Source organism: Notothenia rossii (assembly GCF_949606895.1).
Source record: "Notothenia rossii genome assembly, chromosome: 9".
Classification (NCBI taxonomy): Eukaryota; Metazoa; Chordata; class Actinopteri; order Perciformes; family Nototheniidae; genus Notothenia; species Notothenia rossii.
In genome coordinates, this window is record NC_136907.1 from 58,240,545 (window position 1) to 58,267,391 (window position 26,847).

The 26,847-nt window shown below is 43.4% G+C and overlaps 1 protein-coding gene across 10 annotated transcripts in view; it reads right to left on the reverse strand.

The window, feature by feature from the left end:
- The window catches only part of astn1 (astrotactin 1), a 474,928-nt gene that overhangs the window by 209,508 nt on the left and 238,573 nt on the right, over positions 1 to 26,847 (reverse strand). For all 10 annotated transcript variants that reach the window (XM_079652095.1, XM_079652090.1, XM_079652093.1 and 7 more), the window contains one exon: positions 12,182 to 12,309. In XM_079652095.1, coding sequence (XP_079508221.1) covers positions 12,182 to 12,309 — 128 coding nt within the window. The remainder of the gene's footprint in view (positions 1 to 12,181; positions 12,310 to 26,847) is intronic.

Sequence of the window (26,847 nt, forward strand, 5' to 3'; positions counted from 1 at the left end):
ATCTTAATCAGTTTGTGAGGCGTTTTCCTGAACAAGACAGAAATCGCCACATTTAGCTGTAATAGGCATATGCCAACTTGATGCTTTGCTCACGGATGACTCGATGAGCATAATAAACTGTTAAGGGGGTCTGCCCCCAAAAAACAGTTTCACTGCAGAAAGTAACCACTTTCATTTAACTAGGCCAGTAGGTAAGGACTTTCCACTGGATAATAACTGCAGCGATGTTTTAGCAGAATACATGTTTTTTAACCCTGACTGATGCAGTTAGTCACTTCTTTAATGTTTGTTCTTTCTGATGTAAAGTCAGGAAGTTGTGGGGCGCTGAACTGGTATTTTGATTCTTTTGATACATAATAGTAAATACTTGTCTTTCAAATTTGAAGGAGGGTGAGCAAGCATCTTGAGGAACATTCATCATTAACTCCTCCAACAAATATAGTTTATTTAATAATAAATTAATATGTGAATCATAACAGTGATTGCCAGCTGATAGGAATAATATGATTGTTAATATTATCATATTCATTCAGACAAACATCGATGAGACAGTTAATTAATGTACTTATTGCAGCAGTCTTCATAGATTTGGTACCCCTGCTGGTCTAAGAGTGAGACAAACTCATTCAGTTATTGTTCTGTTAAAATTCATTCAATTATGTCAGCCACCTTATATATTTATATGTAAGGCTACAATAATGTCACCAAATGTTATTGAGTTAAAATATAAATATTGTGGCTTTCCAAGTTAACATTGATTGAAATGACTGCGATTAAATCAGCATATACTTCTGCCAGGGGATGCCACCCCTGAAATTCTCCTGCAACACTCTTGCCACTCCATGAATATTTTTCTAGATCCGCCCCTGCTGTGAGTCAATACTCATTTGTAATGTTTATGTTACCTTTGAGGCCTGGCTTCAGCCTGTGTCGGTAAGTAAAAACATGTCATCACCTGGTTGTAAAGCCATTAAGGAATGCATGTTTCATACATTTGCAAAAGGCCATTGTGTTTGAAGAGTTTAGTTTAAAATGTTGAGAGTAAAATAAGGTGAAAAAGTTGTGAAGGTTGTTTTTGTAAGTGTGATTTAGTGACTATAAACTACATAAGGCCCCACTATTAATTATAATAGCCACAACTATCCTTGTGTACAGTGTGACAGATAACTGATGAATAACATTTTAAGGCAGAACAAAGTCTGTTGTGTTATGAGTCAAACAGGCACACTGCTGCTGTGTAACTGTTGCACATACCAGGAAAGACAATATAATCATAATAATGTTTCAAACTTACAACATAAATGCAACTGCAAATATTATGAGTAATACAATACCTTGAACAAACAGGGACGGACACTAGTGTAAAGAGTATTGTACTTGACTGCATTATATTATGAGCCCTTTGTGTTTTTTTGTTTACCCCTGTGTATAAAAATGTGTATACGGCCAAAGTATGAACTCTACTATATTACACATTTGCAATGCCTAAAGCACTGCACTGAGTGAATGCTTGTCATCTTTCATCAGGCATTTATATGATATTTGCATCATTTCTGACAAGGCGTTGAGACGCTGTCAGTTTATTGCAAAAATATAAAATATGAAACAGCTTGAGGCTCACGCTATCCACCACCTCAGCAATAATACTGTGTTATGAAGGTATTGTCGGAAATGAAGAGAAGAGAAGTTGTAGACATATTGGGTCTGCATTTATTATTTTGTTCCAACTAAGGCCTTCAACTAAATATTGTGGCATAATGAAAAAGTATTGCCACATGTTTGTCCAATAAGAATATAATGTAATGGTATCATAAGGTAAGATTATTTCCCTACAAATCATTTAATTCCACTTTTTGTGATTTTTTAGGACCATTCATCTGCTTTTTTACAGTCAAGTTATCATCAAGCATGTTTGTGGAAAGACAATTTAACAAAACGGAGTTATCTCCATAAAAGGTCAAACAATGTATCTTACTGAGGAAGAGCATGATACACAGGAAACTAGTAAGGGGACCTGGAATAAAGAGTGTTTATTTTGGTAACATGTATTTTCCTTTTTTACACCAACATCAAAAACATGAAATATGTAAAACATGCTGTAAATGCAATATTTAAAGTTAATTCATGTTTTGTTATTACAGTGGAAGATGAGGGAAATCCAAATTAAAAGGATTTTGTTCTGTTTAAAGTGCTACCATAAGGGGGATACCTTGTTTTGGTTGTATTAGCTCCCTGAGCCTCAGTTTTTAGCTTAATGATATTTTTTATCAAACATTTTTCAAAGCTAAAGGGAAGCTGGAGGTTACAAGTTCATTATTTATTTATTTTACAAGATAGCGGCTACAAAAAAGAAAAGTGAGGGTGCATATCAGAGATAAAGTAGTGCAATGCCTAATACTTGCACTGCTGCACTAGAAAAATGAATGTAAGCTGAATTTAATACTAACAAAACATTCACTGCAACACAGTTCTCCAGAGTACACAGCGTGCTTCTGTGGTAGCCTGCTGGATGCTTTGAAATGATATCTCAATTCATGATATTATTCTTTAATAAAAGCCCAGTGCTGCTGCCGCCGAGGCCCAACACGGCCGTGCAGGAGGAGAAGTGATGCTGCGTCGGCTTCTGTTCCTGCTCCGTGGCACTCTGAGCCCAGGGGCGATGTAGGGATAAAAAGGTTTGTGAGAAGGGGGACAGGGGCTCAGGGACGTGCCAGCAGAAGTTCCATTTAGATTAGACTGTTTTAATGTCCTCTGAAACTTCCAATAAACGGCAGTTGGAACCACCGCCCCTCTGTTTTCATTTGATTGTCCATCACCTCAGACGTAACCTTGTACGATGCGCTTTTGAATTGCTGCCCTGACTGGCCTTGTATCTCCGATGTTATATCAACAACAAGCGATAAACCCATCTTGCAATCTGCTGCTCTCCTCCCTGTAAGTCGATTCAGAGGCAGATACACAGGTGCCTGGAATGAACCAAACGTTTCAATGAAATACGCTAAAATATAATGAATGCTTCACTCTCTATTGCAGTGCTCTCTACCTCAATCTAAACATGAAGACAAAGGGTATTACTTAAACAAGAAGAGTAGGTGGGGTTCTCCTCTCCATTACAGATGCCTGCACTTTATAAAAGTGCTGCATGTTCTACAGCTTGAATGCCAGCACAGGGAATTAATAAGAGACACATAATGTTGAGCATCCGTCAAAATGGAGTGGTTTTTACTATCCAACAAGCCGATCAAACATTCCTGGCTATGACTGCTCTGTAAAATGCCCACATTTAAACCCAGCGTTGTAAAAACTAAGATAAACAAAGAGAGGTCAAACTCAGTAGATAATGAGGCACCCAGATGGACGGAATACAAATCTGTGGCCTTCTAGAATCGCTTCATACAGCAAGCCAAGATTTGTTCTGGTTCTTTTTTCTTCCTGCCTGACTCTGTGTTAATGGCAGCTGTTTCCCGCAAGACGGCTGTATGCTGTTCAAACATCGCTGCCATGTGCTGCACTGGTAATGAAGAGAACAGCGAGATGGCTTCGGATGCCACTGACTAATGAATCACGACACTGGTGGAACAAATCCCCCCCCAGCACCCCGTCTCCCCCACACACTTCCTAGTTGAAATACAATTATATTGCTAATGTTCTACCTGTTTTCTCAATGCATCCATTATTAAGTTGGATGGTGAGCAGAGGAGTATGAGCTTCCACCTTTGAGAAATGGAGACAGAATTCATAAGAGGAACAATTATTTTTAATACGGATGTGGGGTAACATACATGCTTTACAAATCCATCGTGCATTCATTCTGCTCTTATCTTTGGATATTTGACAATACTGTATAACACTGACACCTTACAATGAAGCACATACTCTGGAATGTAGATCAATAATACAAGGCTGCGAGAAACATCTGAATAGAATCAAAATCATAAGAATGAAGGGTCGACATTCTTCCCTGTGTGACTTGCCTGACAAGAACAACACTCAAACTCAAAGGCCAGAAAATAACACTATGTGAAACTACACACTTAAGGAGGCCAAATGTTGTAAACATGTTGCTAAAAAAAATGTTTCTGACTTGTAACATAAATTGATTCTACAACATTTCTATGAATTGTGTGAAAACCTAGATGCTGAACTGCTGATGGAATGTGTTCATATTCTCCAATGACCTAAACCAAAACACCTTAGTAAAGTACACTTTTTTTTCCTTCCAAAAACAAAATATCACACCGATTTGAGGAAAAGGATTATTTAATTTTATGCAAAGATGTTAGGTCAGCAGCGTAGTTAAAACCTGCTTTTTTAAAATACGACTATTGGCTAAGACCAAGTCGTTTTTATCTTTTAAAGACTTGGAAAGGGTTATCAACGCCTTTGTAACCACAAGGTTGGATTACTGCAACTTACTACAAATTACTACAGTCTGTATGTGGGTATGGACCAGGCCTCAATTAAACGCCTGCAGCTAGTGCAGAACACCGCTGCACGTCTTCTTACTGGCCACAAAAAGCGTGACCACATTACCCCAATTCTGGCCTCACTGCACTGGCTTCCAATTTGGTTCCGAATTGATTTTAAACTCCTTTTATTTGTTTTTAAAGCACTAAATGGGCTGGCTCCGGCCTATATAGCTGAACTCCTCCAGCGCTACACCCCAGCCAGAGCCTGAAGGTCTGCTGACCAGCTACTGCTGGTAGTGCCCCAGACCAGGCTCAAAACCCGAGGGCACCGAGCCTTCGCAGCAGCTGGTCCCAGGCTCTGGAACACTCTGCCCCTCCATGAGGTCGGCCAAGACTCTTGGGGTTTTTAAAACAAAACTAAAGACTCACTTCTTCTCCCTGGCATTCTAGTCTGAGCAGAGTATGACTACGGACAATTCCCTGTGTTGGATTTTTATATTTGTTGTGGTAATTTATTGTCTTCTGTTCTTTGCGAATGTAGTAATGTGTTATTTATTATTTGCATGTACAGCACTTTGGTCTCGACCAAAAATCATTTTAAAATGTGCTTTATAAATAAAACCTGATTTGATTTGATTTGATTTGATGTTTCAGCTGTTGGATGGTTGGATTATTGTAAATGATTGTATAGAATAACTTTGGATCCAGAGCCGTATATATCAAATATTTAAGCCACGAAAGTCCCTTGATTACATTTGGAGATAGAAAACTATAGGTTACTTACGTAACCCCAGTTCTCAGAGTAACATGAAGTGAGATGTCTCACTATGGGATGCGCCTCATCGCGGAGCAAACAGAAGCATCAATCTCATTACGCCAATCCTGATTGAATGGTAATTTTGACGTCAGCGTCAGGGAATCTACCCCCTATAAGTAGCTTGCGCTACACCGCATGCATCATTCAAAATAAGCACCTCTTCTCGCTTCACCATAGCAAGGAGGGCCGTCTGGTGAGACATCTCACTTCATGTTACTCTGAGAACTGGGGTTACGTAAGTAACCTATAGTTCTCATTCGTAACACTCCGTTCGATGTCTCACTATGGGATATTGTAGCTCCCGTATTGCCAGACAAGCTTATCTCGAAAATCACCAAACCCAACCAGAATTTGGCAGTTAGAGCTCTAACTCAGTAGGGGGCCCAGCACTGCATGGGCCACACTGGGAGCAGAGACGTCTAATCTGTAAAAGCGGACAAAACTGAGCGGCGAGGACCAGCTCGCTGCTGCACAAATGTCTTGGATGGAAACACCCTTAAACAAAGCCCAGGATGTAGCCAGACCACAAGTCGAATGAGCACGCAAACCCAAAGGTGCCTGCAGACCCTGACTCGTGTAAGCCAAAGCAATTGCCTCCACAATCCAGTGAGAGAGCCGTTGCTTAGTAACAGGCTTGCCCTTCTGAGGGTTAGCCCAGGACACAAAGAGTTGGTCATTATGACGAAACTCTTTTGATCTGTCCATATAAGTGCGTAAAGCACGGACTGGACATAGCAAATTCGACTGCTGTTCCCCGGTGGGACACAGCGGCGGAGGAAATGTCTCAATGTCAATGGGGGTACATGAACCAACCACCTTAGGTATAAAGGCAGGGTTGGGCTTCAGCAACACTCTCGTTAACCCTCGGGCGAACTGAGTGCATGGAGGATGTACAGATAGCGCATGAATGTCACTGACTCGCTTGGCGGATACCAGGGCCAGTAACAGCACTGTCTTGAGTGACAGGTGCTTCATGTCAGCTTCTTCCAGGGGTTCAAATGGGGCTCGAGTGAGCCCATCTAAAACCACTGTCAAGTCCCATAAGGGCACCAGTGACCTGGAAACAGGAAGGAGCCTGCGAGCTCCCTTCATAAAACGGCAGACCAGAGGATGCTGGCCGGCCGTCTTACCCTCAAAACCCACATGGCATGCAGCAATAGCAGCCAGGTAGACTTTGATCGTGGAGAAAGCTCTGTGTTTATCAATTAGGTCCTGTAGAAATGATAAAATCAATCCCACAGGGCATTGAAAAGAGGTGTGCCCTTTTTGAAGGCAACAGTCCTCAAACACCCTCCACTTACAGTCATAAAGAGACCTAGTGGAGGAAGCTCTCGCACTCTGAATAGTGTTTATCACCTTCTGCGGGAAACCCACTGCATTCAGATTATACCACTCACGGGCCAGGCCCAAAGGGCCATGCGCTCCGGGTGTGGGTGAAAGATCCTCCCCCCCGCCTGAGACAGTATGTCTCTGCGTAGGGGGAGCTGCCACGGCTGACCGCACAGCAGCTGATATATCCGCGCCAGCCAGTACATTGCAGGCCAGTGCGGAGCTATCAGGATCATTGTGTGACGCCGTTCCCTCACTCTGGCCAGAGTTGGGGGTATCAGCGCCAGGGGTGGAAATGCGTACAGGAGGACCGGAGGCCAAATGTGCGCGAGCGCGTCCACGCCTAATGGTGCGTTTTGATCGCGCATTGAAAAGAAAAGCTGACAGTGAGCATTTTCTTTTGATGCGAACAGATCTACCGCGGCTCGGCCGTAACGCACCCACAGCTGGCTCACAACCATTGGATGTAGAGTCCAGTCTGCATATAGTGATACGCCTCTGGACAGCAGGTCTGCCCCGAGGTTCATCACACCCGGTACGTGCGTCACTCTCAGAGAGAGGAGACGGCCGCAGCTCCACAAGATCAGTTTGCGTGCCAGCATGTGTAACTGGAGAGAGCGCAAACCCCCTTGTCGGTTTATATACGATATTGTGGTCGTATTGTCCGTCCTCATGAGGACATGGTGTCCTCTGAGAAAAGGCAGAAAGCGTTTTAGGGTGAGGAACACCACTAAAAGCTCCAGGTAATTTATGTGCGACCGCTGGAGGTCTCTGCTCCAGAGACCCCTCACCGGACGACCTTCGTAAATACCTCCCCAGCTTGTCAGACATGCGTCTGTGGTGACCACCTTCCGTGAAAGGACCGCACCCATAGGCACGCCCCGTACCAGAAAAGTCGGGTGCAGCCAGTGGCGCAGTGTCATTACGCATTTCACAGTAACCATCACTCTCCGCGCGCCATGACGCGCAGGGTTTAGTTTTAGAGCGGCTACACAGCGCTGAAACTCCCTCATGTCTAACCGTCCCAGTCGTACGACCAGGATGGCTGACACCATGAGCCCCAGTAATCACAGGCATGATCTGAAAAGAACATGTTTGCGCAGCTGGAAATGAGCGAGGCAAGCTCTGAAAGCTTTCACTCTTTCCGCTGACAGGCGGGCTGTAAAGGGCACCGAGTTCAGGTGTAAACCCAGGAAGAGTACAGTCTGTGCCGGGCACAACATGCTCTTTTATGTGTTTATTATGAAATCCAGGTTGAGCAGGTGCTTTACGAGGACATTTGTCTGCGTAATAGCCTCCTGTTCCGACTGTGCGAGAAGCAGCCAGTCGTCTAGGTAGGTTGCCAGGCGAATACCCTGTTGTCTTAACGGGGCTATCGCGGCTTCCGTACATCGTACAAACACTCTTGGACTGAGAGACAGACCGAAGGGAAGTACTCTGTATTCGTAACAGATCGCCTGAAATGCGAACCTCAGATATTTCCTATGTGGATAATATACTGGGATGTGGAAATACGCATATTTCAGGTCGACTGATGTAAACCAGTCGTTTTGTCGCACGAGACGCAGCAGAGATGTGTGAGTGAGCATTCTGAATTTGTATCTTTTTAGATATTTGTTCAGAGCCCTCAAATCTAGTATTGGCCGAATTCCGTTCCCTCCCCGTTTGGGAACGAGGAAATACGTGGAATAAAAGCCGAAGTGAGAGAATCTCTCTCTCCAGAATATGGGCCGACTCTCCTCGGGCTTGTGAATACAGAACGCCCGAGAAGCGAGGGGGGGTGACAGCGAATTGGAGTCTGTAGCCCCGTGTTACTGTCTTGAAAACCCAAGCAGAAGTTGTGAGCATCTCCCACTGTTTGCTCCTTAGAGCCAGCTGAGATGTCACGTCTCTTACCCTTTGAGTCTCTATTTGTTGTGTATGGGGCCCTCTAGTGTCTGAACACGATGGTACCCCATTTTGACAATCCCCACCGAGACTGCGCATGCGCGTGACGGTGGTGCCTTCACATCCCCAGCCGGCACTGCGCATGCGCGCGACGGTAGCGGCTCTATAACCCCAGTCGTCACTGTGCATGCGCATGGCGGTGGTGCCTTCACAGACCCGTCTATTATCCGCCTTTTGAGAGAGGCCGTAGCTGCTCTCAAAAGAGGGACATGCAACAGACTCTTTATTGTTTTTATTGTCTTTCTTTTCATTTTTTTGGACTGCGCCCTCGGCTTGAAGCCTGGATGCGACAGTGAAAAATGGTTTATTTGAAAACAACAACAATTGTGACATGTGTTTTTGTGACTTAGGCAGATAGCAGAACTCGCTGTCTCTGGTATTAAGTCTGTTTCCCTTCTGGCGCGAACTTGAGGATGGCGTTGTGGCATCACTCGAGGCGGCGGGAAGATAGAGGCCTGGTGGCACCCCGAAAACACATCTGGAGCTGGGGAACAGGGAACTTCCAGCTCTGTCACAGAGGAGAGGAGAGGAGTCTGTCAGGCCGCCCACTTCTTCTTCCTCGACTGGTGACCGAAAATCTGAGTCGGCTGTGCCTGAACAGCAGCTGCCGAAACCGGAGATTTCCTCGGCCAGCTCGTCCTCGTCTCCTGCCTGGTCTGGGGACTCGGGGCGGGCTATGGCCTCTGCTGCCTCGGTACCTTGAACCGGACAGGACGTGAGGCAACTTGGGCGAAGGACTGCCGCGAGACCGTCGCAGGTAGCGGCTGGACCCTTCGGGGGAGACAGAGGTGGAGGGCCTCGTCTTCCTTCTTTTTCGACTTACATCTCCGCTGCATCGAGACTAAAGCGGAGCCGAAAATACCCTCGGGAACGATAGGCATGTCAAGAACATCCTCCTTTTCCCGGTCTGGGAGGTTGGTCAGGTTGAGCCACCTGGCTCTTTCCTGTACCACCATTATGCCCATGACTTTGCCCTGGACTGGCCTGGACTGCACAGCGCTGCACACGGAGGCAAATGTCCGTGATCGCTGCGATCTCGTCCCATACGGCCGGCCCAGGTTTGCTCGATAGATCCTCGCAGAGCTCCGCCTGGTAGGCGGTCAGCAGTGAGGAGACATTGAGTGCCCTGGCGGACAACGCTGCGGCTTTATAGGCCCGTTCCGTCATCGCTGACTGGAACCGGTCTGCCTTCACCGGTAGCGTGGGGTTCCTGCTTGGTGTCAGAGCCAGCCTCGGTTGGAGGTGGGCTGCCATCAGCGGTTCCATGGGCGGCATGCGGAGCAGGCCGAGCCTCTCCATACCGTCACAGTCTAGGGAGGAGGCACCCTGGATTGGGGCCTTATTACTGAAGGGGCGGTCTCTCCACGAGACCGACACCTCGTCCAGCATCTCCGGGAAGACTGGAAGGAGCTGCCTCTTTGTCCTCGCTGCTTGGGGCAAAGTCTTCCCCTCGTAGCGAGACATGGAGGTTTCCTTGGCCATTTCAGGCCATGGGATGTCCAGCCTGGACGCGGCACGTTGACACACGGCCTGCAGGTCCATGCTCAGACAGGGCGAAGCTGGTGCGCTATCGCCCGGGAGAGCAGCCATCGCTCCCGGCTTTGCAGCCTGAGCTGATGACACAAAGACATCATCGTCTTGCTCATCCGAGTCGGACAGGAGGAACTCAGAGGTATCCTCTTCGTCCTCCATGTAGTCCAACTCCAGGACATCATCCGCGGGCGAGACCATGGTGAGGCCCAGTTGGGAGCCCCAGCTTGACACAACGCGGGGCTCCGCTCTCGCGGCTGTTGCCGCCACCGGGCCCCAGCCTGACACGGCGCGGGGCTCCGGTTCAGCAGCTGCCGCTGTTATTGAGCCCCAGCCTGACACAGCGCGGGGCTCAATCTCCGCGGCGGACGCCCCCATTTCTTGATTGCCGGCCGGCGAAACAGCGGACATGAGGGGGTCCTGTCCCGACAAGCTAGCTTGGCATGCTAGCCGTCGGCGGAGGCTCTCGATGGTGAAGCGGGCACAATGCCCGCACGAGCCGGGGTTGTCGATAGCCTCCTGGGCTTGTTCCAGCCCGAGGCAGGACGAGCAGACCTGGTGTGAGTCTGTGCCTGATATCTTCAACCCGCAGCCGCAGAGCCGAGCCTCCGAGTCCCTGACTCCTCTGGTGTGAGGGAGAGAAGCGTCCATCTCGATCGCCGTGGTGACGGCGTGGAGAGGACCCGCTCGTAACAGGTACGTTGCTGAGAAAAAATCCATCCCCACCTGTCGTTAATCCGGAGAAAAAACGACGGTGTAGAATTGTATTCTCAAAGAATATTAACTGGTGTGTTAATACCCTTTTTATCTTCCCCTCCTCTGGTGTGAGAGAGAAAAATAAAAAAACGTCCCCGCTACCTTGGTGTCGGTAGTGAGGAAAGGCAAGCTAATAACAGGTGTGTTACCAGCTTGAAAAATCAAAACCTTACCTTTAATTCCGAAGAAAGAAACGGCGAGGTAGATTGCAACACTAACTGGTGTGTTAGTATTAACAGTCTTCTTGCAGAAGTATATATAGAAGTAGCCGGCGAGCGTCCTTCGACCGAAGTTAGCTTGGATAGCTTGGTTCTGTCTGTGGACTGTGTGAGCTAGCCCGGCTACCAATAGAGATGTGCTCTGAAGCGAGAAGAGGTGTTTGAATGATGCATGCGGCGTAGCGCAAGCTACTTATAGGGGGTAGATTCCCTGACGCTGACATCAAGATCACCAGCCAATCAGGATTGGTGTAATGAGATTGATGCTTCTGTTTGCTCTGCGATGAGGCGCATCCCCTAGTGAGACATCGAACGGAGTGTTACGAATGAGAACTAGTTTTGGTTGTATGTTGATTAAGTAACAGGTCCTCTGTTGGGCTTTAATTCACTTTTTTTCCGGAGAACAGCCTTATCTACTGCTGTTACTGTGAGTATAATCATGTGTTAGCTGCTATTAGCAGAAGAAAGATTACTGTAGAAAGAGAAACAAAAGTTTAAAAGAGGGATACCAAGATATGCTCAGAATTAACATTCTGTAGCTTGCCTGATATGTTAATTCAGCTTTTTACTGTTAAAAAATGGATAATTCTGACTCATGAATGAATGACTCATTACAACTAGTTGTACACATTTTAGACCTAATTTGCAAGAAACAGGGCAGTGTTGCAAGCTGAGTAGGAACTCAACAACACTGCCCGCAGCAGTGGGCTCCACCAATTACCAGGACACCTTGCTTCAACAAACATTGTTTTTCTGCTGTAATGATCATAACACATAATGTGATCCGAGATGTTACTTTTTACTTGGACCAACAACCATGTTAACACTCATATGAGAGACCTGCTGCAATAAAAGGACCTAGAAATAATAAAAACAATGTGTACCTAGACCTAATCGGAACCTGGGTCAAGTCTCATTGGAAATAGACACATTAGTCGACCAATTATGATATGCACACCGGGGTTGGTACACTCAACTCACATTGAAAACCTGCTTTAACATTATAAATGACGACTAAAATGTAATAATGTATAATAAGACAATTTCAGCATTCCACTCTCAAACCCTGAGAAGTTGAATTTTTCTGAGTAATGAAGATATCCGACAGGCCTGTGATGAAGTGATATAGCACAGCTGTGTGATAGCAAAGTGAACTATGAAATATGATTTCATACCTGTGAGGTATTCTGGGTCGGGAATAGGGTCCGACAGCTCCTCATGGCACTGGACCTCCATTGGCACCGATGCCACCACCATGCCATCTGGGAGCTGCTGCTCGATGCCCCGGGCAAAGTTCTTCTGCCTGGTGTGAAAAGAAAGGAGAGATATGGAGGTCCCATTTAGAGACAGAAGCACTCTGTCATCCCACATGGGAGAGAAGGAAAACAGATGTAGAAAAGCAAGTGTAATGATTTAAAGGAGAAGTTACTTAAAAAACGTGATTGGTTCCGTTTGTACCGACCTCAGGCCAGATTCAAGTCAAGCATACTTCAAATATAAGGTGTCAAAAGGGATAATGTGTAAGGTCAACTTACGTTAACATAGACAATCATTGAAACACATATTCCTTTTGTTGCCATTGAGAGTGGGAATCAGGCTGCTACAGTTCATGTGCACCACGTTTCTAAATGATTGAGGTTTAGGAAAACAGAAAACACGGATAGATCTTTTTCATGTGTCAACAGGGACGTATTTAGGGGCCAACAATGGGTTTCAAGCATCTGGCCCCTTGCTATAGTTTTGTTCACATAGTGACCTTTTCAAAGAATTGTAAGAACATTTAAAATACATTTTAAAAATCCAATAAACTGAGCCTAGATAGTATAGAAGATAATCAAAAATATCTTGAATGATGGAAACATGTCTTTCTAACAAAATGATACTTATACTAAAATATCATTCTTTCTCCGAAAACACTGTTCTCCAATGACAGTAATGTGGTGATAGCCGAACATAAATGAGACTGATGAAAATAAATGAAGAGGATGAATGAAAGCCTGAAGGACTGACGACAAAAAAAGATGAATCCTTGAGTGTCATCAGCGGCAGATTGTAAAGCAATATTTTCTGGCACGGCATTAAGGGGAAATCAATACATAGTAACACTTATTCAGACAAAGTCTCACATAAAAAAGCCATTCTTCTGCAACGTGACTCATCTTCAACCGGAGCCATGATGTCCTCATTTGTCTCTACCAGTGACTCTTGGTTGAACTCACTCATTTGGTCCACTCCATCATTTTCTGTCTCAATGCCAGTTAGGTTCACAACAAGGTTCCGCAACAGAATGGCTTCAATAAATCAGTAAGTTAAGTCACTCGCTTGTCTCAGGACCAAAGCTGATGAGAATATATCTTCATTTTCCTCCACTAAGGATCCATAGACCTCTGCTTATTTTCACACCAGACTCATCAACTTAAAATAGACCACGCAACATTGTATATTAGCAATTGCAAAAGGTAGCCAGGAGGTTATTATTTTATTTAATACTTTCACTGAAAGCTGTCTTTTTTCCAGGGCCTACTTAGGGGGAAAAAATGTAACAACCTCAAGACAATCACACACATTTCACATTTAAGAGCCTTTACGAACTGACGTTTACTAAGTAGTTAGCATTTAGTTACCTGTTTACCAGCTATCTTAAATTGCAAGTTGTCATTAAGACATAGCCTTCACTCCGCTTTGTAGAGGTTTTAACTGAAAACAGTTACCTCCTAGTAAAGGGAAAGTTCCAGACCGTAAAACCCAAAACAATGAGACAAAGACATAAAAAGCTCTGTTTATAGTTGAGAGGCAGATTTGGGTCTTTTGGGGTTTCTAATAATATGTCACTTTCACATTCTCTTTTCGTTTGACATGGGATTAATGGATATGTTGTGTTAATTATAATGTTGTTCCTATTTGCATATATTTGGTAATCAATTCCCATAGTAGTGGAAATTCTCTGCATTAAAGACAATGACAGAACAGAAAGTTGGTCCGTAAACTGTGATAGATGTTTATTTAATTTTTCAACTCAAACATTAGTTGATATGTTGAAAAACGTTTACAATGGTCAATTTCTGAAATAATTTAACATTTTCTTCCGTGTAGTGATCACAATTATCATTCAACATTCCATCATTATATGGTAACCCACTCAGGTTACCAACATGGCTGGACTGTAAAGAACTGCACCAAAGTACTCCAACGAGGAAAAAATATATACAGTATAAAACAAACCCATGATGTTGTCTCAATGTCTGAGTGAATGTCTCATGTCATGCTGTTTATTTTACTCTTGAATATTAAATTATCTATTTTTGTATGCTACAAATAGATTCCACCAGTAACCACATCTGACACCAGCTATTAAATAAAAAAATAATATTGAGAGCATCTCAAATTGCCTAAATGGATATTCAGAAGAGTGTATTTTTATTACAAATCGAGAATAAAAGCATTGGTCCTTTGCATATGAGCGGCTCTTAACAAAGCACATAATGCCCTCATATTTTACACTGGTGATGGCAGTTCTTAATATGCCATGCATAATACAATATTGAGGAATGTTGTGTGTTCTGGGCCTGAGCTGTGTAAATAAAAAAAGGATATTACAATTATGTTCAACCAAAGTCACTGGCTGGAGGAGAAACAGCATTGGAACAGTTGTGTCAAATATCATCAATCAATGTTTTATTTGCAAGGTCATGGCGTGTCCCAGGGTGTCAAGTTAATAGGAGGGAATCATGTTCACGAAAAACAATGCAAAGTCGGTGGTGTTAATCAAAATATATCTGATGATATGGGTGGGTAGTAAGGCACAGTATTGGGACCTTACTTCTTTATGTATTTGGGCCTGAGGGGCCGGTAATGTGCTTAGGCACATTTATTCCTGCTTTCTTACAGTGCAGACGCTTTTCTGCTTGCTCTTGCCTCTGCTTACTTTTTTATGCTGATTTTCCTATTTTTCTTTTCTGAAAACTTCGAGCAGCGGCTCCTGGACATTAACTTATCACTGGGACAGTTATTCTTCGTAAATAGATGGAGGGTTTCAGCCATATATCAATATTTTTTACGACGACCTCAGTCTTATAGTAGTGTGGCCTAGCAACAGCTAAAGCCTGGTACTGCATGCTATTTAACTTAAGCTAGTTAGCAGCAAAATGCCTCCGTTCTCTACAGATGACTTCCACAAACTTCTACAGAAGATGGCCGTGTTGGAAATGAAAATGCAAAGGTTGGAAGTTAACGTGGAAGTGAATGGACTAGGTTGAAATGACACCACTTTACCATTGTTGTACCGGGTAATAAATCTACAAGTGGTAGTCCTCCCTGGAATTCTCTGGGTGCAAGCCTAAAGGCCCGTACACAACAAGCCAAATTTGGCCGTAGATGGTCGTCAGGCCGACGATGAGCGTCGGCACGCCCTACTCAGATTGGTGTGTCCCGCACCGTTGTGTCTTTTCAGCCGTGTTGACACCTTTTCGGCCGAAAACCCACCGATTCAACATGTCGAATCGGTGGGCAGTCGGCCAAAGGCTATCGGCAAAAGAAATCACTCTGATTGGCTGTTCAGCTAGCGAATCAGTGCATGAGAAGCGAAACGGAAGTGAGGGACCCAAACAAACTATTTAGAAGGCAAAAAATGAGATTTCATTTAACTCCAGCTCTCAACTCAGGTTCGGGAAAGCCCCATGAGCTTCTCGTTGTAGAGTGAAAATGGAACGCACGCGCTATTTGTTGTTTATTTATATCACGCAGTCTGTTCTTCTTCTCTCGGTTATCAGGCAGTCTATCTGTTGTTGCCTCTTTTGAATGACGAATACACACTATTGCTGCCTGCTGGTAAGGAGAGTTATTGCCACTCACGCATGCGCAGTCCGTACGTGATTCTTGGCCGTCGGCTGAAGTCTTTGCGGTGTGTTCCAATGCGACACATGGCCAAGACGCAGAGACGCATGGCAACTCAACAGTCGGGGGTCCGTCTGTGTCAGTTCTTTGGTGTCAGCTTGGTGTGTCCGGGCCTTAAGAGTAAATCATTGCTATGGGATTTGGGAGGACGAATAACAGGCAGAGCCCAGCGCTCTGAAATCTGTGATGCGACCGGCTGGCCTGCATTGTTATCACCCAGGAAGAGCGCCTCTTCAACCCCTATTCATACTAGGAAACAGCCGTGGACAGCTGCTAAAGGTAGAACTACAAACAATCCTCCTAAACCACCAAGTGTGCCAATCCAGAACAGATGTGCTCCGCTGACCCAGAACCGGAGATCTCTTTCTGATGACCTGGATAACCGTATTCACACAGCAGGGTAAAGACCAATAGCTACTCCAAAAGTAAAAGGCTAGAGGGAAAGCTAACGACTGGGCCTGAAACTCTGATTGTGGGTGATTCTGCTGTAAGAGATGTAAAAAGTCTGTGTAGTGAGAACAACATCAAAGTACTCTGTTTTCCCAAGGATATGGTCTCTGACTTGGCTGAGAAGATCCTGCATATTGGGGCCCAACATCCGACTGTGAAAAATGCGGTACTGCACATTGGAACAAATGTTGTTGTGAAACAACAGTCAGAAGTGCTGAAAGAAGACTTTAAGGGTCCCATTTCATGGCCATTTCTACTGATCATAATTCCATTGTTGAGGTATACTAAAATAGATTTATATTGTGCAATTTTCCAAAATCACAGTGGTTTCTCATACAGCATTGCTGTATAGTATGTGTATTCAACCTCTGTCCTAAACGGCTTGTTGGAGCTCCTGCCCCCCCCTCCCTATGAGCCCAGTGGCCGTTTGCGAGACAGCGAGATACAGCGAAACCCAGCCCGAAACCAGCCCGAACACACACACACACACCCGCAGCCTGGCTGGGAGTTTGTGTGTGTGCTCACACACCGACTCACAGCCTCGCAGCGTCCCGCCGTCTCAGGGAGGAGAAATCGGCGGAACTGCAGCTGATAAAAGGTTGAGTGTGTGTGTGTGTGTGTGTGTGTGTGTGTGTGTGTGTGTGTGTGTGTGTGTGTGTGTGTGTGTGTGTGTGTGTGGAAGTCTGCAGATTGGTCCATTTGGACTAATCCACAGCTGAGGAATCAAAACAAGAGAAAGACACAACACATTGCGCAGAAAACCTTGAATAAGTATCACTGCACCCGCCTGAGGAATGTCTTGATTATCTATGACACAAATGGATGAGTCTCCACCGCCCTTCACCCCCCCTATCACCTTTGAGGATACTCTTCCTTCACCCCCCAGCTCTCTCTACTCTCCGTTCACCCTTTCACCCTCGCCCACCCTCCTGGAGTTCGACCACATGAAGGAGACACAGAGGGTTGGCACCAAGTCCTTCCTGGAAATGAATGACCGCATGAAGGCGATACGCAGGGTTGGCAGCATGTCCTTTACCCCCGCCCCTCAATTACGCCCACCACAATCACCAAAGCAGAGATGTGCACCATCTCCCGTGTCTTCATCACCATGCCTACTAGGGGTGTAACGGTTCACAAACATTTCGGTTCGTTACCTACCTCAATTTTTTGGTCACGGTTCGGTTCGGTACAGCAGATTTTTTTTTCACAAAACAAAACATATATATATATATATATATTTTTTTTATTATTATTAAACTGTTAATAATGTATTCACTCAAATAAATACAAAATATAATAAAATAAACATTAAGGTGCAGCATTTCGATGAACTGAAATAATCTGTATTTGAACGTTACTGTACTAGTACTCACAACACATAAACTATTAGTTTTGGGTTTTTAATTATTATTAAACTGTGAATATTCACTAAAATAAATACAAAATATAATAAAATAAACATTAAGGTGCAGCATTTCGATGAACTGAAATAATCTGTATTTGAACGTTACTGTACTAGTACTCACAAAACATAAACTATTAGTTTTGGGTTTTTAATTATTATTAAACTGTGAATATTCACTAAAATAAATACAAATTATAATAAAATAAACATTAAGGTGCAGCATTTCGATGAACTGAAATAATCTGTATTTGAACTGTACTGTACTAGTACCTAAGCAGCCAGTTTGACATTATGACTTGCTTATCATTGTATTTTCATGTTTAAAAAAAAAAAAGAACTTTTCCACATTGGTTGCCGAAAGGGCTGATCTGCTGGCACTAACAATGTCTTCTGCTGTGGAGAACACCCTCTCGCTAGGGACAGAGGTAGCAGATAAAGCCAGGTAGCGCTTTGCTAACATGGCAACATAAGGATATTTGGCGTTTGTAATAGATTTGGCTCGGTCTGAACTTTTTGCGAGTGGTGGAGGCTTAAATGCTAGTGGGAGTTGGGTTTGCACTTCAGTCTTTTTTCTTTTGGTACCGCTGATATTCACGTTCGGGTGATGCCTTTTCAAATGAGTGTGCAAGTTTGATGTATTGCCAGCCGCGTAACCAATTTTAGTTGAACAATGCCGACAAACAGCTTTGGTTCGGTCCACCTGTCTTTGTCCGTCATTTTTGTACGTAACTGCGAAACCAAAATGTTCCCAAACCGGAGACTTCAATGATGCTGGAGAATTTTCGAGCTCAACTTTATCTGAGTTCGCCATTTCGACAGTTCCTCAAATTACTGACTACATTTGAACGCATCCCTCTGACCAGCTCTCATAGTATGCCTCTTGTCCAATGAAATGACTTGCTCCCTCTATGACGCGTTGAACCCGATGTGAGCAAATTACTCTGAATGCTGCGACGCAGCACCTGAGATTACATCCAAAAAGTTGTTCACGTTCTAAATTGTTTACGTTTAACGTTATATTCGTTCGGTAAACTTCGGTACACACGTGTACCGAACTGAAGGGCCCGTACAGTGACACCCCTAATGCCTATGCCAACCACCCCCCCCCTCCCCTTCAAGATAGCATCTGCGGTCTCCGAAGCCTGATAAGAATGTGTGTGTACAAAACGCAGCACACTAACTGATATGTGCTGGGTCCAGGCTCAAGGGCATATGGCACTCTCAACTATTTCCAGGACAAGCCGGGGACCTGCCTGCCAGTAGCTTTGCCGATATCTGTGTTGATAGGTAATAGATTGAGAGTGGTGAATCAGCTTAGAAACAGAAAGCGCTCAAACATTTGTGTGAGTTTATCAAATTTAGCAGTGATTCCATGTCAGCCACAGCTTGTCACAAAAAATCTTACTGATAGTGTATTCAACAAACTTAAACTAGCTTAATTAAATGTCAGGTGTTTAGCAGGAAAAACGTTTTTAATCAATGATGTTATCACTGAGCACAATCTCTATTTTATGTTTTTAATGGAAACTTGGATTGAACAAAAATATAAGTGCAGCTGTTCTTATCGAATCAACACCTCCCAACTTCAGTTTTACAAGTCAGAAAATAATGCATAAGAAAGGAAGTGGAGTTGCTATTTTGTTCAATGATTCCCTTCAATGCAGGAAGACATCTTATGGGAACTTTGCTTCTTTTGAATATGTGGCCCTTCAGCTGAAATGCTCCTCTCGAGCTCTGTTCCTAAATATCTATAGACCACCCAAATACTGTGCAAGCTTTTTTGATGACTTTACTGAACTGCTGTGTATAGTGTGCATTGACTTTGACTGTCTAGTCATTGTTGGTGATTTTAACATCCATGTTGACAACCCCCAGGACAGAGGGGCTAAAGAACTGTGTTGTGTTCTTGATAACTATGGACTGACTCAGCATGTGACGGAGCCCAAGCACAATACGGGGCACACTCTGGACTTAATTATCTCAAACGGTCTGAATATCTCAAAGGTTGTGGTGATTGATCTTGCACTCTCTGATCATTCCTGTGTTTTCTTTGAGCGCTCTATCTCTGTTCACAAAAATGTTCAGAGGTAACCACAAAGCGATATTTAACTGAAAATACTAAGGAAATGTTTACTCATAATTTTTTTAATGTCATAGATGCCATTGCTCCAACTAAGATAAAGGAAGTGACTGGCAAGAAAATATCTCCATGGAGAAAGGCCATGACCATGAAAACAGAAAAAAGAGTGTCGAAAAGCTGAACGCAGGTGGCGAAAAACAAATCTCCAGGTTCATTTTGAAATCTATAAAGAGGCTTTTATAATTCGGAATTTAAAATTGCAGGACAGTCTATCTTCTCTGACATCATTGCGAAAAACAAAAACATTCCACGTGTCTTGTTTGCTACCGTTGACGGACTATCAAACCCCCCAGTGTCAGTAGCCTCTGAATTTCTATCCTGCAATTAATTTGCCTCTTTCTTCACTGACAAAATTCAGAAAATTAGACAAGCAGTCAGTGCCTCTGTATCAGGTACAGCAAATGTTTTGTCCCTGTGTCCACGTAAAAATCAATTCAAACACCATGACACAATTCTATCAGATTAATGATAAAAACCTAGAGGACATCATTCAACATCTGAAATCCTCCTCCTCTAGCCTTGATATTATTCCAACAGTATTTTTCAAAAATGTTTTTCATCGCATGGCCTCAGATCTACTTCATATAGTAAACACATCTCTTCACTCCGGTGTTTTTGTGGGAGTCATTAAACCGCTCTTAAAAAAGAATAATCTAGATGCTTCAGTAATGAATAATTACAGGCCCATATCAAACCTCCCATTTCTAGGTAAAATCATTGAAAAAGTAATTTTTCAACAGTTGAGTAATTTACTGCATTTAAATAATTGTTTCGATGTGTCACAGTCAGGCTTTCGTCCACACCACAACACTGAGACTGCTCTTGTAAAGGTTTTCAATGACATCCACTTAAACACAGACAGTGGCAGAACTTCAGTGTTAGTATTAGTAGATATCAGTGCTGCGTTTGACACTGTTGACCACAACATATTACTAGACCGACTAGAAAACTGGGTGGGACTTTCGGAAACAGTTCTAAATCGGTTTGAATCCTACTTAAAGGACAAAAACAACTTTGTTTCTATAGGTAAATATACACATCTGAGTTGACACATATGACATGTGGGGTTCCTCAAGGCTCCATCTTGGGGCCTCTTCTATTTAACATCTACATGCTACCACTGGCTCAGATAATAAAAAACTACAAAATAAGTTACCATAGCTATGCGGATGACACCCACATTTACATAACCATTTCACAAGGAGAACAACTGAGGTAATGGTTTTTGGAGCCAAGGTAGAATGTATAAAAGTTAGCCCTGAGCTTCAGTCTGCAATGTTAAACAACAGATAAAGCCATAAATCTAGGTGAGTCATGGACTCTGACCTGAGTTTCAACGGTCAAATTAAAATGGTTACTAAATCAGCCTACTATCACCTAAAGAACATATCTAGGATTAAAAGACTAATGTCACAGTAGGATTTGGAAAAACTTGTCCATGCTTTTATCTTCAGTAGACTCGACTACTATAATGGTGTCTTCACAGGTCTCACTAAAAAATCCATTAGAAAGCTGCAGCTGATTCAGAACGCTGCTGCTCGAGTCCTCACTAACACTAAGAAAGTGGATCACATCACTCCTGTTCTGAACTCTTTATACTGGCTTCCTGTGTGTCAAATAATTAATTACTGCTGCTGGTTTATAAAGCATTGAATGGTTTAGGCCCAAAATACATTTCTGACCTCCTGCTAAATGATGAACCATCCAGATCTCTCAGGTCTTCAGGGACTGGTCAGATTTCTGTCCCCAAAGTCAGAACTAAACATGGTAAAGCAGCGTTTAGTTGTTATGCTCCAAATATCTAGAAAAAACTCCCAGAAACCTGAAGGTCCGCTGCAACTCTTGCTACTTTTAAATCCAGGCTGAAGACTTTTCTTTTTGCCGCTGCTTTTAATTGATATATTCATATCTTAAACTGCACTGTAACTTTTATTATCTTTGCTTTTAAATTAGTGTTTTTAAATGTCATTTGATATCATTGCTTTTAAATGAGTGTTTCTAGATATCATTTTATAGTATGTTTCTTAATGCTCTTAATGTGTTTCATTTTTGTAAATCACTTTGAATTGCCTTGTGTTGAAAGGTGATATACAAATAAACTTGCCTTGGAATTTTGTTTGGCAGATTTAGAAACCCTATCTACTCCTGTTTCATATTTTTTCATAATTTATTTTGGAAAAGAGCGCACGTGCATGAGAAGTAGCTATTACAATTAATCCTGGTGTCGCCGTGAGTGACACCTTGTTTTAGCAGCTATTTTCCTGAATTTCCCCACAGGCATAAATAAACTCCATCTTATCCTATCTTATCTTATTAATAGATGCCTTACCTCTAATTCATCCATCTGTAAACAATCGCACTAGTAATATAAATCATTATTATTTAACCTGAAACACGATAACCCAAGATATTTTTAGCACAAATATTGAAACCGATTTTACAAAGTGCTCAGACATGCAAGATCAAATCAAAATGTCATGTTCCGATCGATCGGCCGCCGATATTCACTATCTGCCGATTGATCGGTGCTCTCTATAAAGGCCGATCAGGAGAGCCGATCACATGACGCAAAATACATGACACTTTTCTCTATGCGCGGCAAAACAAGCTCGCCAAAATGGCTTCGGCAGTATTTTAAGGTGTTCGAAAATGACAATAAAATAGCGGTATGCAACGTGTGTGAAGCAGAAATCCTGCAGCTCCGCCCGCTGTGACGGACCGGTGAGCGGAGCAACACTAAGAGTTAGACCTAAAACACGTAGCTATTTTATCTACCTCTGAAACAAGCTAAACTAGTTATAAATATATTTAGTCTTCACTGTCGGGTCACTCATTACTGGATCAGTGAGCTGCATGAGACTATACTGACCGGCTGTCAGGAGAGGGAGAGGTGGAGAGAGGAAAAGCGAGCGCTTCCGCTAATTTCTCCCGTGTTATTATCCAAAGTTATTGTAAACTTGTAAATAATGTGCTTCATTCGAATGTAATAATTATGTTGTTTGTTGTTTGTGGAAGCGCCAGTGAATGAGCCCAATTAACTGAGTTTTAAACATCGCTTTAAATGGAAGATCCCGATAGCCCCCACCCACTCGGCCAATACTGATTCCGGCGATCGGCCCCAAAATTGGCGATCGGAGCATCCCTAATGTCTTGGATGTAAATAGTAAAACAATGCATGGCAGTCTTATTATATAAAACCAAGTTTATAAATGAGTCTCCAATTTATAGTTCATTATTTTGGCTGAGAAATAATAACACAATCAATGATATTGGCAAATAACCTTAGCAAAGAGTGTTATACCGTATACTTCATATACATGTTCATTCACCACAGCTATCTCTATTGACAACAGTGATACCAAACGTTTTTCCAGATATATGTTTGTTTTTTTGTGTACCCATGGTTAATACATATGGGCTTTGGATTGGAAAAATGTAGAATATTGTTGAAAATAAAGGTGAAATATAATGTACATGGTTACTGCTCTGTTGCTTATATTTATACATCACCATCTTGTTTTGAAACACCCTAAAATAAGATTTGATTTGGAAAACAATGAAAAAAAAGTTTTGTTGGGAATTTAGTGAACTGAATTAGCATGTTTTCATCTCGAGGTTTAGAAAATCCCACGTTTGTAATGTAATTTGTTTTCTGTTGTTTTTGTGTCTCTTTCAGATGCACATAATTTGTAATATGGGCTGAGTTAATTCCACTGCATTCACGTCAGACATTTTTCATAGTTCATTTTGTTGGATGATGACATGTAACATTTAACAGCCATCTGGCGCAATACAGATGTAATTATTCATTTTCATAAAGTTCAAGGAACTTTTGCTTAACTTGCCACTTTTAGTCTATTTCTGTTTTCCTCATGGTGACCTCCTTGACTAGTGTATGCGACTGGATAAACTCAGAACTTTCAAAAAGACCCAACCAATGCACCCCGCCCTCTCAGACACATTTCACATTTTAATCAACTGACTCAATGAAGGTATTCCTCCTGAGGGGGGATTTTGGGGGTGTGGTACAGTAAATTGAAGTGAGCCAAAAAAAGAAGCAGGAGGAAGAAAGAAAAAATAATCCGCCAGCATAAAGTAGTTTGGGTGTTGGGGTTGTCAGGTGGAAGCTTGGTCTTAATCATTGATCCCAAGCAGCCACCAGAATGAGAACAAAGGGCACTAAAATATTCATTAAAAGCTGCTCTGAGTTGCTCGTGAGAGAGAGGAATGGAGAGGAGGAGACAGTGTTAGGAGTAATGAGAGGAGGTTAGCTTTTAACATCTCATTACTGGAGTCCACTGGCTCCCACTGGGAGAAGAAGATGGAGACCCTGTCACTGAGCTATGTAACATGAATCCTCATCACAACGTGCCCAGTGCTCCTCGACATATCACAGGGATAGGATCCCCATCCTATGTCATGTCAACATCTCCACCAGTCTGCTGCCAAGGGCAAAGACACGACTGGATTTCGACCAAGTAAAAAGTCAGGTAAAAAAAAAGCCTTGCGTTTTTAAAGTAGGAAACAACAATTGAGTGAGTGTATGAAGCCGGAGGGTAGGACTCATGCAAAGAAAAGGAAAAATAAAACTTGAGAGGCATTTCAGGGCTGCTGAGCTTAAAAGATGAACTAAGGGAACCATGCTGTCTGGAGAGAATCAAACCGACTCTTTAAGTGTGTGTGTGTGTGTGTGTGTGTGTGTGTGTGTGTGTGTGTGTGTGTGTGTGTGTGTGTGTGTGTGTGTGTGTGTGTGTGTGTGTGTGTGTGTGTGTGTGTGTGTGTGTGTGTGTGTGTGTGTGTGTGTGTGTGTGTGTGTGTGTGTGTGTTAACGTACTCAGGACACTTGGCTTAACAGCTTTGCTGTCCAGCAGACGTATAGACCGAACACCGACTGCAAAACATGTGTGTATGTGTGTATTTTATTTAACGTCTATTTTGGTTATGTTGTTGTTTGTGCTTGTGTGTCTACTGGACTGCTTATACCACTTACTGTTTCTTTCCAACAGGAGATCCATCCCCCACCATAGATGTATTTATTTCCCAAACAAATTAACTATTAGCACTTAAACATTTCACCCGCAGGGATTGTTTCCAATTACCAAGGGTTTTGTCTGAGGGATTGGGCAAAAGAGAACAAAAAAACATTTGTTTAGTTGTAGTTTAGTTAAGCTGTGTGTAGATCAGTGGATTTTCAAGAAGCAAAGATGAAGGTTTGCGCTTTGAGGGGGAAAAGAAAAACAAACCTCCACAGATGATTACACAATATTCAAATGTGACTTTTCCTCGCCACTGACTCATGCAAACAGATGCTTTGCGCCTCTCCAGAGCAGTGGGGTAGGGGCATTTGAAGAAGTGCCAGTGCCAACATCACATAGAAATGTCCTTACTACCCCTCCCCTTGTCTCTTTCTCTCTCTTTTGCTTTCTTGCTTTAACTCAAGGGCAAACCGTACATCTAAAACAAGGATGTGGGAAGACTTTCACTTGCATGTAGTTACCAGTGACTAGGGCCCCATTTATACGAGGACGAAACGGGTTCGTTCTTAAAAAAAATACTCCGTTCACACGCATTCGGCTCAATTAACGTGTCCGTTCACACGAGACTGCTTGACCCGCTGGAAACGCTGTAGTACATATGCCGGGCCTGTAAGTGGCGCTGCTAACGCCACCAAATACACCAAAAGCAGTGAAGAAGAAGACCCCGGAGCATGGTTGCCGTGGTTGCCCTTATGTTTATTCTCCGCGGTGGACGGCGTGTGCTCCTGCTGTAAATCTCTCGGGTAGTCCACCAGCAGATGAAAAACACCCACCTCTTTGCCTCTTCCAAGGGACGAGGGAACCATGCGGCAGAGTTTCCGTTAACATCTTTTTCCGCCGGTCAACATGTCCGTTAAAGTTGAAATCTTCCGGCCAAAATTAGAAAAGTGCCGGTCGGGGGTCTTCTTTGTTATCTATTAAGCTTTAAAATACGCTTTTAAACGACTATATACTAATATAAGAATAATAAACGGAGCCTCTCTTTTCCTCCCCTCTTCTGAAAGCCCAGCAGCTGGGGAGAGGGAGGCGGGGATATTTCATCGTTATCAGAAAATGATCGTATAGCCCAGGGGTCGGCCACCTTTTTGATATGAAGTGCCATTTAAAAAAAAATTTGTTATCAGCGTGCCAACTATCGACAATTATCAACGGGGGGGGGGGGGGGGGGGGGGTTGAGGAGCTTAACGCTCGTCAACTATCAGCAGGAGGGCGGGAGAGCAGTGTCGCAACATACACGATGCCGAATTTAACAAACAAATTTAAGTAATTTGTTTAAACGGCATAATAATAAGGACGATCGTCCGTTATGTGATTCTCCAGAGCACACATGTTATGATATTAGGGTCGCGTCGGGTCATGCAGAGTGAGATGAGATTGCTGTCCCTTTAAGAGAGAGAGATAGAGAGAGAGGGGTGTGGCTTGTACATGTGTTTGTGGATGGTAGAGCGACAGTGAGCGAGCGTGTTTCTGGAAGTGAAACGGGAAAGCAGAAAAACAGAGGTCTGTGATGTATTTTGTGAAACAGAAGAACAGCTAAATAAATGCAACGACCTCCCAAGAAGAGCTCGCCTCTCTCCAGTCATTTAAGCTAAAGTGGGTTATTGAACCTGAAGCTTGTTGCTTCTGCCCTCCTCGACTACGGTCTGGGAGCCAACAGGAAAGTTCAACACACAGATGGCCAGTCCGCCCCCTTTGTAGCATATTATTTCGATGAGAGATGAGCAGATCGCCACTGGGCTTTCAACTAAATGCACAGCCACGCAAAAACTGCGGCATTTGTACAGCTCCTTATGGGTACTGAAATTAGTGAAGTGCTTTCCTCCGTGGTGAAACGATCAGCACCACGGAGGAAAGCGGCAGAAAGTCACCTGGAGTTAAAGAGAGCGGGGCTGCGTTGCGTGCTTGGCTTCCTTCTGC